At 36.4% G+C, this 14,486-nt stretch overlaps 1 protein-coding gene across 3 annotated transcripts; it reads left to right on the top strand.

Annotated features, from left to right (window-relative positions):
- Window positions 1-306: 306 nt before the first annotated feature.
- On the top strand, window positions 307-6,029 carry LOC131155764 (BTB/POZ domain-containing protein At1g03010-like). 3 transcript variants are annotated; one of them, XM_058109150.1, is made up of 4 exons: window positions 307-1,359; window positions 3,365-3,431; window positions 3,916-5,112; window positions 5,229-6,029. In XM_058109150.1, exons 1-4 carry the CDS (start codon window positions 1,268-1,270, stop codon window positions 5,763-5,765), a joined length of 1,893 nt encoding a protein of 630 aa, XP_057965133.1. In that variant the 5' UTR covers window positions 307-1,267; the 3' UTR covers window positions 5,766-6,029. The 3 variants fall into 3 exon arrangements, with proteins under 3 accessions (XP_057965133.1, XP_057965134.1, XP_057965135.1); XM_058109151.1 differs by lacking the exon at window positions 307-1,359 and adding an exon at window positions 3,028-3,287; XM_058109152.1 differs by lacking the exon at window positions 307-1,359 and adding an exon at window positions 3,180-3,259.
- The last annotated feature ends 8,457 nt before the right edge of the window (window positions 6,030-14,486 follow it).

The following is a 14,486-nucleotide window of genomic DNA, read 5'->3' as shown; positions in this document are numbered from 1 at the left end:
CTGTGACTGTCAGGTGTTTGCTGAACTTGACATAAAAGAACAAAAAATTCACTGCAGTAAAACACAGTGTTCCCATGATTATATATGGTACAATATGTGTGTGTGTGTGTCTGTAAGTGCATCATTTGATCCAAACCAATGTCTCTTGGACACAAAGCAAAGATGCATAATTTTTGGTGTCTAGGTTTGTGGCAAAGTGGACAGAAGAGAGGCTGCTAGTGTCATTTGTTTCTCTACAACCACTCGATTGTCCCAAGTATAGATCAGTAGTGGTTTGAATTTGAGATTTGTAACTTTGGGATTAATGAGAAAGGGGGAAGGGATTGGGGGAAGAGGGGAGGACCTATAGCTATACACTCCTCCCACATGAACCATGGCCTATCAAGTCGGACCCACAACCCTTCATGAGAGAGAGAGAGAGAGAGAGGAATAATACTGGAGTACACTTTCTGTAATTTAAATTTTCAAGGAAAGGAATGATCACTTTCTGCAATCCTAGTATTAATCTTTCAAGGAATAATCACTTTCTGTTATAGGCTACAAGAAATCTGTCGAGTGTTGGGCAAGGATGGCACACATAGCTAGCTAGGCTACTTTTCCCTCTCTAAGATATACATACATAGTTACATACATATATACATACGTACATATATGTATATATATATAAAGTTTAATTAAGGGAATCATCTAAGTGTGGTTCTCATAATGGCATGTAATCCAACAGATCCTATTAATTTCCACTTTAGAGAGCTTTACACACAGCATGAGTTATTTAAGAGTAATCTTTAAGGGGGTAGCTTTCAGTAGCCATGATTACAACACCCCAAAAGCACTGCAAAACTTCAGAAATTCTGCATTTTTCTCAAAACAAAAACCACGTAAAAGGCCACTGCTCCAGTGCCCTCCCCCCCTCCACCTTTCACCGAAAAGTGCAGACTGCGCACCTACATTCCCCTTGACTTTAGATTTATACCCAAATTTTTATAATAAACACTACTCATTAAAGTATGTATCAATAACCCATCTCCACGCTTTAATCCTGCATGGGTTCATCTCATCACTTTCATCTCACTCCAGCTTTTCTCTTTCCTCAAGAGAGAGAGAGTGAGAGACAAACAGAGAAAGAGAGAGAAAGAGAGAGAGGGAGAGAGCTCCGTAACCCTCCTGCGTGAAGAAGAATAGTAAATCCAATTTTGGGTTTGTGGCTGATTTGGATTTGGTTGCTGAGTTTTTAGTGGAAAGGTTGAATTGTGAAGTTCTCAGGGAGATGGGTGTAGTTACTGTTGGAGAAATGAAACCAAGCATCTCAGGGAAGAGGTCATTTCGTCCATGCCCAAGTGCAAGGCATGCCACTGAATGGTAAGCTTTTTCCTTCTTAATTTGTTTCTCGCGTGCCATTTCTTTTTCTGTTTCTCACGTCTGATGTTATTACGCTCTGTATGTTAGTTTTGCCCAGCAATTTTCTTTTTTCAATACGCATATCTCAGGATTTTTCTTTAATTTTTTTTTTTTTAGCTTAAGCAAGGCCAAATCAAGTAGTATTCTGCATTTAACACATTATTTTACTTCAAATTGGAGCAATCCTTTTTCTTCAGTATTTTTTTTTTTTTTTATGGAAGCATTTCTAAGAAAATATCTGGAGAGATAGAGAACCATCAGGAACAGTCTATTCATGCTTGGAGTTCCCTGTTCATCGTTGATTCAGGTTTTCTGCCCTCTTCCAACTTTCCCAATGGAGCCAAAAAATGAAAAAGTTTGTCGAGCTTTGTTACCGGAAATCCTTTTAAAAAAATTGCACGTGGTCTTTTATATCAAAATTTGAATTTAAGGTTCTGTGATAACTTCTTCCTCCTTGCAGTCTATGCGATGTATATTTTTGTTCAAAAATTTGCCAAGAGTTGGCTTTTGGAATTTCGGTAATCACAGTTATTAATATTTCAAAAGTAGTTATCTTTGACTCAATTTTACAGGACGGCTCTTTCAGGATTGGTAAAAATGTTTTAAAAGCTAGCACTGGTGGACAGTCGCAATCGAACTTCAATTAGCTGATTTGAGAATTTTAATTTTCTGGGAACTGAAAATGAAATTGAAAATGATACCAACCAATGTTGGTTGACAATGAAACCTTCAATTCATGAGGGTCGTAAATGAGAGCATGTCTGGAATTTTGCGTTTGTGGAAGTTAGCCCTAGCTTTTTCAGAATTTACAGCAAAATACTGTTGCTAAAAAAAAGTTTTTGTAAACAACAGCGAAGGTTGGATGCGAGAACCCAGTTAAATTTTCACTTCTTCTTTTTCCTGGAACTGATCTTTCTCCCAAATGTTTTTAACCGATTTCAACAACTAAATCCCAATAATTTTGATTAATCAATCATTTTTCAGTGATTCGATTAAGTTTTAAAGAGCGGTTTGTCATATCTTTCTACCAAAAACAGAACCTAGGGATAATGTTTGGACAAAGGCCATTTGTTTTTTTAGTCTGATCAGCTTTCCCTGAACTTTCTAATGCCCCCTTTGGTAACTCTCTTGAATCGTTAGATGAGTTGTCATTTCTCTTCAGCATTTGCCTAAGTTCCTCCAAATTAGCAAAAGAAACAGCACTCCTTGATAAATCTTCTTTTCTTGAAGTTGTGCGAGAACGACAGATGAACATGTAATATTGACATTGAAACTTTTGCACACTTGCATCAAAAGACAGCTTCACGAGGATGGCATGCTAGGTTTTTTTTCTCTGATCCTGCACTATCAATGTACAGTCAATTGCTATGAGTATTTGCTTGTCAATAATTTTTGTGTTTCTACCATCTAGAGGCCTTCAAATAAGTACAGAATAATTGTACCATAGCTGTGAAGTATAACAAAGCTTCTAGCTTTACATAGCAATAGAATACAATGAACAGGCCCAGCTTTCTAATAAGTCCAGGGGACCCATGCGGTTTCCATCATGTAACCATCCAAATCAGTAAAATTGCCAAATTGTTTCCCCTGCCCAATCACATAAAGCTCTGCAACATCATCAGTTAGTCTACCCTTATCCCTTGCAGACTGCTAGAGTAGTCCCACAGATTATGTTATAATTGAAATGTTGGTGTTCAATCTGGGCCATCCATGTCGAACATAAAATCGGGATGGATCACATTGTCCATAGGTTCAAGAATGTTCACTGTATGTGAATTTAATCCATTCCTGTAGCGAATCTATTCAAATACTATGGGTTCAAATATTGGGGGTGCAGTTGTGCTGGAGGAGCTCCTGCAAGGTTGTTGTATACTTAGCAAAAAAAAAATGTATGTATGCATTTAATATTGATTTGGAGATTTCTTGTCTTCTGTAACACCAATTCTTCTGGTTTTTCGTCCTGCAGGCCAATTTCTGATGTTTCAAGTGATCTTTCTATTGAAGTTGGAGCAGCAAGTTTTGCACTTCATAAGGTAGGAGGATCTGGCTGTGGTTGGGCATCACTATTCTTCTCATTCAAGTTCATACTTGTTGGGAATTTGGTTTCATAATTCAAGAACTTGTCTAGCCACTCTCCCCCCATCTCAGACAAAACTAAAGCACTTCTCTTGAATGCTGGATGAAAAACATGCAAGAAAAAGTGTGGGAGTTGTGCACCCATGCCCTTTAAGTTTTAATACAAAGCTGATAAGGCTGGTCAAAATAGATAATTAATTAAAGAAAATAACATCTCCGGGAACAACTCCATTCTATCTGACGATAGCATGCTTTCAAGCCTGTGTCCATGCTTAAGACTCTGTTAATTGAATGATTAAAAAAAAATCACAAACTAGTCCCTCAATATACATATTTGATGAATATATCATGTTCTTCCCTCTGACAGTTTCAAATATGGTGTTGTTTCTATATGATTGAAAAATAGAATTCTTTGGTCACATGGTTGGGGTTCTTGTGCAGTTCCCTCTTGGTTCTAGGAGCGGAAGAATCCGAAAGTTGTTGTTGGAAGCAAAAGATTCAAAGGTTACACGAATTCATCTCCCTTCTGTTCCAGGTGGACCAGAGGCATTTGAACTGGCTGCAAAGTACTGTTATGGAGTGAACATTGAGATCTCGCTGTCAAATGTTGCGATGCTACGTTGCACAGCTTATTATCTGGAAATGACTGAAGAATTTGCTGAGAAGAACCTGGAAACCCGCACAGAGGTGTATCTGAAAGAGATGGTGCTCTCAAACATATCAAGCTCGATTGCTGTTCTTCATCAGTGTGAAACTCTCTTGCCCATTTCAGAAGAAATCAACCTTGTCAGCAGGATTATCAATGCTATTGCAAATAATGCATGCAAAGAGCAACTCACCTCTGGCTTGTCCAAACTTGAGCACAATTTCCCTGCAAAGCCTACCCCAAACATGGAAACTGAACCACCCTCAGACTGGTGGGGAAGGTCACTTGCAGTGCTCAATCTTGATTTCTTCCAACGGGTTCTATCGGCAGTAAAATCGAAGGGTCTGAAACAGGACATGATCAGTAAAATTTTGATAAACTATGCCCATAATTCTCTTCAGGGTCTTGTTGTCCGGGATCCTCAATTGGTCAAAGAATGTTTGTTGGATTTGGAATTGCAGAAGAAACAAAGAGTCATTGTTGAAGCAATGGTTGGTTTATTACCAACCCAATCAAGAAAGAGTTCTGTTCCAATGGCATTTCTTTCAAGCTTATTGAAAAATGCAATAGCTGCATCAGCTTCTATTTCTTGCAGATCTGACTTAGAAAGGCGGATAGGTCTGCAACTGGACCAGGCAATACTCGAAGACATCCTTATCCCTGCAAATTCCCATGGAAATAGCCATAGCCCTCTCTATGATACAGATTCAATCTCAAGGATATTTTCTATGTTCTTGAACTTGGATGAAGATGATGATGAGGATGGTCACTTGAGGGATGAGAGTGAAATGGTTTATGATTTTGACAGCCCTGGATCACCTAAACAAAGTTCAATTCTTAAGGTGTCGAAGTTGTTGGACAGTTACCTTGCAGAGGTTGCTCTTGATTCAAACTTGACGGCATCAAAATTTATAGCACTAGCTGAACTACTTCCAGACCATGCTCGAATATTGAATGATGGATTGTACAGGGCCGTGGATGTCTTCCTGAAAGTGAGAATCTCCCCTCCACCCCCACCCCTCCAATTCTAAACAAAACAATAAGCAGTCTCCATTTTTGTTTTTTTGTTTCAACATTTGAAACTCCAATTTTTTGCTTATACCTACAGGTTCATCCAAATATGAAGGACTCGGAGCGCTACCGACTCTGCAAAACCATTGACTGTCAGAAACTATCTCAAGAAGCCTGCAGCCACGCTGCTCAAAACGAAAGGTTACCGGTGCAGATGGCAGTCCAAGTGCTATACTTTGAGCAAATCAGGCTTCGAAACGCAATGAATGGAGGCCACAATCAGTTTTTCTTTGGCTCGCTCAATGGCCAGTTTCCTCAACGTTCAAGCAGCGGTGCAGGTAGTGGAGCCATCTCACCCAGAGATAATTATGCATCTGTGAGAAGAGAGAACCGAGAGCTGAAACTTGAGGTTGCGAGAATGAGGATGAGGCTAACTGACTTGGAGAAAGACCATGTCTCCATGAAACAGGAGCTTGTAAGGACACATCCTGCTAATAAGATCTTCAGATCATTCACCAGAAAATTGAGCAAGCTCAATGTTATATTTCGAATCAGGGATCTCAAGCCTGGTGGCAAGGCTGGTTCGGAAGGTCGTTTTCTATTTCAGAAGCGAAGGCGTCACTCTGTTTCATGATCATATACCAGTGTGAATAATCAAAAAAGAGAGTGTATAGTATAACTATTGTGATTGTGCCTAATGTCAAGTAAGGTTGATAGCTTCGTGAGTTGATTTTGTGTTGCTGTATTCAGTGAGATCACTCCCTTTGCCTTTTTCGTGGAGTCTTGAGGGCAGGCACTCAATCAAACTTGTAGTATTCTAAAGGTATGCTTGAAAGCGTGTGAATTATTTATTTATTTTTTAACTTTGAAATAGATATAAGCAACCTTAGAAGCACCATTTGTCAATTGTTAAGCCTGATTAACTATTCCTGAGATCATTTGTTCTTCCATTTAGCACGGCGCCAACACAAATTCCCTCGCTGCATCTGCAGTTTAATTTTCTGCCAGGCAAAGCTGCTGCTTAATTTGTGATAGGATAATGCCAGCTGCTTTTTTCTCAGTGAAATAAGGATATGCTCATATGAATGATATATAACATACTGAAGCGAGATGTACCGATCAAATTATTCATATAATTAAAATTTTCTTGTTTGGAAAATAATTGAGAATAATTGTGTTTAAATTTCCATTTGGGGAAGTGCTTTTATTCTTGGTTTTGGGGGTTTGTTGCTCCTTAGGGAGAGGAAATGGGCTGCTTCAGCTGAGAATAAAGAGCATAATATTAATACTTCTCGGTAGATCATGTGAGAAGTCACACTTTAGGATCTCCTCTCTTTTAGAAATTCAGAAATCAGATACTCTAGGTAAGAAAAAATACACTATCCTTAAGATATGATTTCCCAACACATAGTTTGCAAATGGATTCTGTACTGAATTGTCTCTAAGATATAATGGCACCCAATTGATGTTGCTGATGTTTGCAGATTGCAATTGCTATTAAAAAAAAAAATGAGCATCAGTTTCAAAATAAGCCTTTTCAAGATGTAACAAAATTTGTATATGTGAAATACAAATTTTTGTAGGGTATTTGGACAAAGAATGAATGCAGCCAGAGTGTGGAGAGAATAGAAAGATATATTTTTTTGAACTGCCTAGAAACAAAGATATCTTTTAATGAGCAGTTTTGTCACTAAAAATTTAAAAATTTTTATTCTGAGGATACAGGATAGGATAAGATGAAAAATACCAAGCTCATATTAATGCAGAAGTATGTAACAAATCAAAACCCATTAAATATTAAACTACTCCTAAAAGGTTTAAGAAAAAAACATAGTAGACCTCCAACTAAAAACTTTTTTCATACCTATATTTCACTTTGGATGTCATTCATTTAAAATTTAGATCCTTATTATTTCCCAATTTGTAACATAATACACAAAAAATACCCCTTTAAAATTTTTTTTTTATTCCCCATGGCTGCACTTCTGAACCCCTTTTTTTTTTTCCAACACTTTGCCTCCCTATTCTCTTCACCTTCCAACACTTCGCCTCCCCATTCTTTTTGTCTTCCCTCTATCAAAGTATAAAAAATTTACTCTTCTTCTATTACCTTCTCAAAACATGAATGTTGGCTCATTTTTTCACATGCTTATAGATTTTTGTGGTAATTTGTTATGCAAATTAATGCGTAGCAGAAATCCCAGATTGGATCGTGCAATGCAGCAACCAACAATGAATAATATGAAAACACTATCACACACAGATAATAAAGGAAAGCAAATAAACAGAGATACAAAAATTTACGTGGTTCGGTAATGTGGCTACGTCCGTGGGAGCAAGTGGCTGATTTTCACTATCAATCCAAACCAAGGTTACAATATTGTTTATATGCTAACCCTACACATACAAAGGACTTAGGAAGTTCCCAAAATACCCCTGCATCAATCCCTCGAGGTTATGCCTCTGAATCCTTAACCTACTGTTCTTCCCAATTCAAAATTTGACAATTGTGCCAAACAAAACAGTCGACAGTTTCCTACTGAAACTGAATCTGTTGATGAATTTAGACAAACCATCGACGATTTCTTCTCGAGATTAAAAGGTCGATGTAACCGTTGACTAAATCGTCGACTATTTCTTCCTGCCACTCAGCTTCTGTGTTTTTTTCACCATGCTTTCCCTATGCATGCACTCCACTCAATATGAGTCACATACTCCAACAATCTCCACCTTACCAAATGTTAATTTAGGTGTAATCCCAAGAGGGGGGTGAATTAGGTATTTAAAAATATTTTGATATCTCAATCCTCAATTAAAAACCCAACCATACATCCACAAATTTGAATATACACTGATTGCAGTATTATGCAACTAAATTGATTTAATCAGTGGATATCTCAATTAATTCAGTATTACCCAATTTTTCTTACGTATTTTAGATATTCATATATACCACCATTTAAAACATGCACCGCAGATATAATATGAATATAAGTTCGGAAATAGAGAGAGAGAGAGAGAGAGAGAGAGAGAGAGAGAGAGAGAGAGAGAGAGAGAGAGAGAGAGAGAGAGAGAGCGCAGACACCAAATTTTTAACGAGGTTCGGCCAAACCCGGCCTACGTCCTCGCCTTGGGCAAAACCCCCATGGATTCTACTAATATGCTCCTTAAACCTGGGCGGAGCTTCCGGTTACAAACCCACTGCATACAAGAGGCACATCTTCCTCCTACTCTGTTGCTTACAAGAGGCGTAGCTTCCTCCTTCCTCGGTTCACAACCCGAACCGTCAATATAGTAAATTGATAAAATTCTTGAACACTCAGATGCTTCTGATCAAGATAATGAGTACAATAACATTCCTAAAGCACATTCATAGGATATAACTTGAAGTTCAATGAATGTATGTGATGATTTCAATAATAATCAAATATATGATCTTTGTATGTAAAAATATGTATGATAAGTTTTCTCAAATATCTACACCCAATGCAATATATCTCCAAAAATTTATTTTTCAAATAATATGCGTTGGAGATCTAAGGTTTTCTCAAATAACTTTTGGCATGAATAAAAGAATATTAAATCTTTGAATAAAATTAACATCAAGAATGCTTCAAAGATTTAAAGTCCTAAAATGAACTTCTCCCACAAGATTTTTCAAATAAAAATATGAAACTTAGGGTTCTTGCTCACTTAATAAAATATTAAATAAAAATATGAGAGAAGAAAAACTTTTACAATGAAGATTAAGTGCCAAAATATAAAACCATGCATACTAAACCTCAATATCAAATGTGCTTTGCAAAATGTGTTCGTGAATGCCCTTGAATAGTTGAGAGAATGCCCAAAAGATGTTTTAACTTGATAGAGTGTAGGAAAAAAATATGCAAAGGCATTCAAAAGTATGCTCAAAGTGATTTCCCCTTGTCTTGTTATGTTCTCCTAGGGTTTTGGGAGTGTTCAAACATGTATTCTCGGCATTGGATCAATTCCTGGCCGTTGGATCATTTAAAATAAAGTATTTAAGTCCATGTCCATATTGAACCGCCGTTTGGAACCAAGAACTCATCAACGAGAGAAAGCGTTCATCGAAGAGTGCTCAACACTCGTTCATCGACGGGAACATGGGTTCATCGACGAGAGACTTGTCTAAGATTTTTGGGCTCTCGGTATTTTTTCCTCAACGAGACAACACTGTTCATCGACAAGGCCTCTGTTTTCCAGTATTATTTTGCCTCTAAAAGGTCCATCCAATCTAGAACTAATGTAAATATATTTTTCATGAAATGCATGAGTCCTAAGGTCAGTTTAGGGTATATTTGAGCTTCCAACTATATCTTATGAAATATGTAAATACAAGTGAGACTAAACACACATTACAGCTGAAAATCTGAGGTGTCTTCATCCTTTTGCTCTTTTAATTTCATGGAATATGTCAGGTTATATGTGCTACAAATTCCTTATGGCTTTTATAACATTCGTACAATCCATGCGTGCTAAATAATGATCCTGCTAAAAGACTCAATGCACAGATGAGATAATTGTGTTTTGTCATTATCAAAACAAGATCAGACTCAAAAAGTCATTAATCTCCCCATTTTTGATGATGACAAACACAAGAGCAAAATGCAATAAAATTCAAATATATCTAGAGAGAAGACACTGAGATATTTCAAGTTGAGAATTTTAATTTCGGCTAGAGTTAGCAATAAAGCATATGCACATTAATCCTCACCTCTTAAAAATCTTTTCCTCCCTAAACACAAGGAGTATATCATTTTACTCATTAATCCTCTCCCCATTTTGGCATCAGCAAAAGGGTTAAGTTAAGTGTAAGAACAAAAATTCTTAGCTTTAAAAAGGATGACTGCCCCTTTTTTGAAACAATTTTTATTTTAGCTAAAAAAAAAAAATTGTTAACCTTATGGGTCATACCCTGTTTTGATTATGATAAATACTCTGGTATTAATGTCTATCAAGTTTGTGTGTAGGATAATACTAGAAAGATCATATTGATGGCATGCGGAAACTTGAAGAAGAATGAAGACCTCAGCATATTTACTTGTTGTATTTTCATATTCGAGTTAGTAATATTTAAATTCAAAAAGGTATGTAATAATCTGCATATCATGCATGTAGGACCATAAGCTCAAGATCAGATTGACCTTAGGGATCACCCTTCGGTCGACCGATGTTAGGTTTTATAGGCTAAGTTAAATAGCTTCAAAAAACCTTAGAAAGACTTTAAGTCCATGCACAAGCACATAAGATGTCCCCAAAATCAATTAACATATCAGGGGAATTAATTGAAGTGTTGGTGACATGGTGATATGTAACATTTTTATATTTTCGAAGCAAGCAATAGTCTTATTTAATTCTAAAACAACTCATTCATTTATATCTCTAGAGTTTATTAAAATGTGTGGGGTAGAAACTCAACCAGTAGATGTTGACTTTTCCATGGTCACACTAAAGGGAACTGTAGTGGTATGTAGAAAAGTACTTAAGGACTATCCAATTTATATTCAGGGAAGAACGCTACTTGCTAGTTTAGTAGTGTTTGACATGCATGGATTTGATGTGATTCTGGGGATGGACTGACTAGCCTCCAGTTATGCTAGTATAGACTATTACAAAAAAGAGGTAGTATTCAAACTTCCTAAGGAGTAGGAGTACAAATTTGTTGGGTCGTGCGTGCATTCCCCACCAATTGTGAAGGAAGCACCAATGAAGGAACTAAAGCTTAAGGATATCCCAGTAGTGAGGGAATTCTCGGATGTTTTTCTCGAGGACCTACCTTGGTTGCCTTCCAATTGTGAAGTAGAGTTCACTATTGACCTACTTCCAGGAAAAGCACCAATCTCAAAGGCTCCATACAGAATGCCTCCAGTAGAATTAAAAGAATTGAAGGAATACTTACAGGGGTTACTGGATAAAAGGTTCATCAGACCCGGTTTGTCACCTTGGAGTGCACTAGTTTTATTTGTTAAAAAGAAAGATGGGCCGATGACGATGTGTATCGATTATCGAGAAATAAATAAGATGACAACTAAGAACAAGTACCCACTACCCCATATAGTGGATCTATTTGACCAATTTCAAGGAACACAAGTCTTCTCTAAGGTTGATCTCCGATCCAGGTATCATCAGGTGAAAGCCAAATCAGAGGATGTTCCAAAGACAGCATTCCAAACCAGGTATGGTCACTATGAGTTCTTAGTTATGCCAAATCGGACTAACTAATGCTCGTGTTGCATTTATGGACCTTATGAACAGGGTTTTTCATAAATACATGGATCAATTTGTGGTAGTATTTATTGATGATATTTTGATTTATTCGAAGAGTCCCGAGGAGCATGAGAATCATTTGAGGTTGATACTCCAGGTGCTAAGTGAAAAGAAGTTTTATGCCAAATTTAAGAAATGAGAGTTTTGGTTAGACAAGTGATATCCAGATATGGTATTTCCGTGGACCCAAGTAAGATAGAGGCGGTAGTGGATTGGGCAAGACTGAAGAATGTTCATAAGGTAAGGAGTTTCTTAGGTCTGGTAGGATATTATCGTTGATTCGTGGAAGGCGTTTTCTAAATTATCAACTCCTCTAACAAGGTTGACAATAAAGAATGTGAAGTATGAGTGGATAGATGAATGTGAACAAAGCTTCCAAGAACTAAAGCAGTGACTCATCATTGCGTTAGTACTGACCATTCCTTTATGGGAAGTTGGTTTTATGATTTACAGTGGTGCATCTCAAAAAGGACTTGAATGTGTATTGATGCAACAAGGGAAGGTTATTGCATATGCTTCTCAGCAACTCAAGGAGTGCGAGAAGAATTATCCTACACACGATTTGGAATTAGCGATAGGGGTATTTATGTTGAAAATCTGGAGACACTACCTATATGGTGAAATGTGCGAGATTTTTATGGATTATAAAAGTCTTAAGTACTCCTTTAGGCAAAAAGAACTCAGCAGGAGACAGGGAAGATGGCTAGAACTGATGAAGAACTATGATTGTACCATCAACTACCACTCAGGGAAAGCCAATGTAGTAGCTGATGCATTAAGTCAGAAGTCAGGGAATGTATCGGTCTCAGCAGTGGTAACTCAACATAAAACTATGATGGATTTAGAGAAGTTTGGTGTGGAAATAGTGGAGGGAAGTTGTTAGGCTTTCATTGCTAACCTAGTAATCCAACCGACCTTATTGGAAAAGATTAAGACCGCACAAATGAAAGATGCAGAGTTGGTGAAGATTATGAGTAAGGTATAGAGTGGATTGAGGGCAGATTTTAACATCTCAGATGATGGGTTTTTGAGGTTTCACACCCAATTATGTGTACCCAATGATGCTAAGATTAAAAGAACCATTCTGGAAGAGGTCCATCGCTCTGTTTATACTGTACATCCAGGAAACACTAAAATGTATTGGGATTTGTGAGAATCTTTCTGGTGGAACAACATGAAGAGAAAAATTTCTCAATTCATGGAACAGTGTTATACATGTTAGCAAGTGAAGGCTGAGCATCAAACACCAGTAGGGTCATTGCAATCATTTCACATTCCTGAGTGAAAGTGAGAGCATATTTCTATGGATTTCGTAACAGGGTTACCATCAGCACTTTATGAGCTCAATGCCACTTGGGTAATTGTCAATCGTCTAACAAAAACAACCCATTTTGTTCCAATTAAGGTTAGCTACTCTATAAATAGACTAGTAGAGTTATATGTTCTAGAGATAGTTAGACTATACGGCGTACCAGTATCTATCAAATCAGATCGAGACCCACGATTCACCTCATGGTTTTGGAAAAGCTTGTAGAAAGCCTTGGGATCACACCTTACCTTTTGCACAACATTTCATCCCCAAACTAATGGACAATCTGAGAGGACGATTCTATTATTTGATGATATGTTGCAGGCATGTGTACTAGATTCCAGATATTGTAATAAATGTTAGGTTGACAAATTTCGAGAACGAAATTTTTACAAAGAGGGGAGGATGTAGTGATCCTTAAAAAAAATTTAAAAAAATTTAAAAATAATAATAAATATTTTTTATTAATTATTTAATTAATTGTTAATTATTAATTAAATAATATAATATAATATAATAATATAATATAATCTAATCTAATCTAATAATCATGTAATATTATATATATATATATATATATATATATATATGAAAGGTCAAGAATCTTCCTGATCTAAGGAATTCAATTAGAGATTGAATTCAATCTCACCCCCCAGCGTGCTCTCACCATCTCTCTCTCTCTCTCTCTCTCTCTCTCTCTCTCTCTCTCTCTCTCATCAATCTCTCTCTTCGCTCCCTCTTTCTCTCTCTTAATTTCTCAGCTATTCCTCGGCTAAATTGAAAAATGAACATCATACCTGGGTCCTAACTCCGCTTCTCAACGTTTTAACTAGAGAGATTTCATCGTTTGGACGTCGTAGGCACCACTCCAAACTTAAGGTAAGGGGAATAAATTATGTTAGGTTTTTATTTTTAAAAATTTAACCGATTAAATTTGAGTATATGACTTTGGGAATATTTTTTAGAGTTAAATTAAATTGCAAGGATTTGATCAGATTGGGTTTTTGGGAATATTTTTGGGATTATATTAGACTGTAGGAATTTGATCAGATTGAGTTTTTGGGAATATTTTTGGGATAAATTAAAATGTAGGGATTTGATCAGATTAGGCTTTTGGGAATATTTTTGGGATTAAATTAAACTGCAAGGATTCGATCAAATTGGGGTTTTGGGAATATTTTTGGAATTAAATTAAATTGCAGAGATTTGATTAGACTGAATTTTTGGGAATGTAACACCCCGACCCCGAGGGGCCTGAGATATTAACTTTTTACTACTGATTTACAGTGGAAGTAAATAAACTCAATTTTTATTAAACCAGAGCACTAATATTCCATATTACAATCATTTATTTCAAAAGAAGAAAAATTGCACAAATATAAATATCTGAAACCATACTAATATTTCTAATAAATCTTTATTTTTCTAATCCCCACCCGCATGCTTGCTAAGCCTGATTTCTGACATGTCCTTCAGAGTTATCTGAAATAAAAAATGATTGGGGTGAGACGACGCTCAGTAAGTAAATAAGATTATTATTAGTGTGTGGCTAAAATGAGCTTTTAAAGAATTTTGTAAAACAAAATTTAATACTATAACTTCAAGACTGCTTTTAGAATAAATATAAATTTAAAAATTTCTGCATAAAACTTTTGTCATCAATTTCAACAGTAAATTTTTATAATCATATATTATAACTGCTAAATTAAACTTTTAACTTTAAAACTGTAAAAACATTTAATGATAAACATACATATA

This window comes from Malania oleifera, chromosome 5 (genome assembly GCF_029873635.1).
Source record: "Malania oleifera isolate guangnan ecotype guangnan chromosome 5, ASM2987363v1, whole genome shotgun sequence".
Taxonomy (NCBI): domain Eukaryota; kingdom Viridiplantae; phylum Streptophyta; class Magnoliopsida; order Santalales; family Ximeniaceae; genus Malania; species Malania oleifera.
This window is presented reverse-complemented; position numbering and strand designations above follow the sequence as displayed.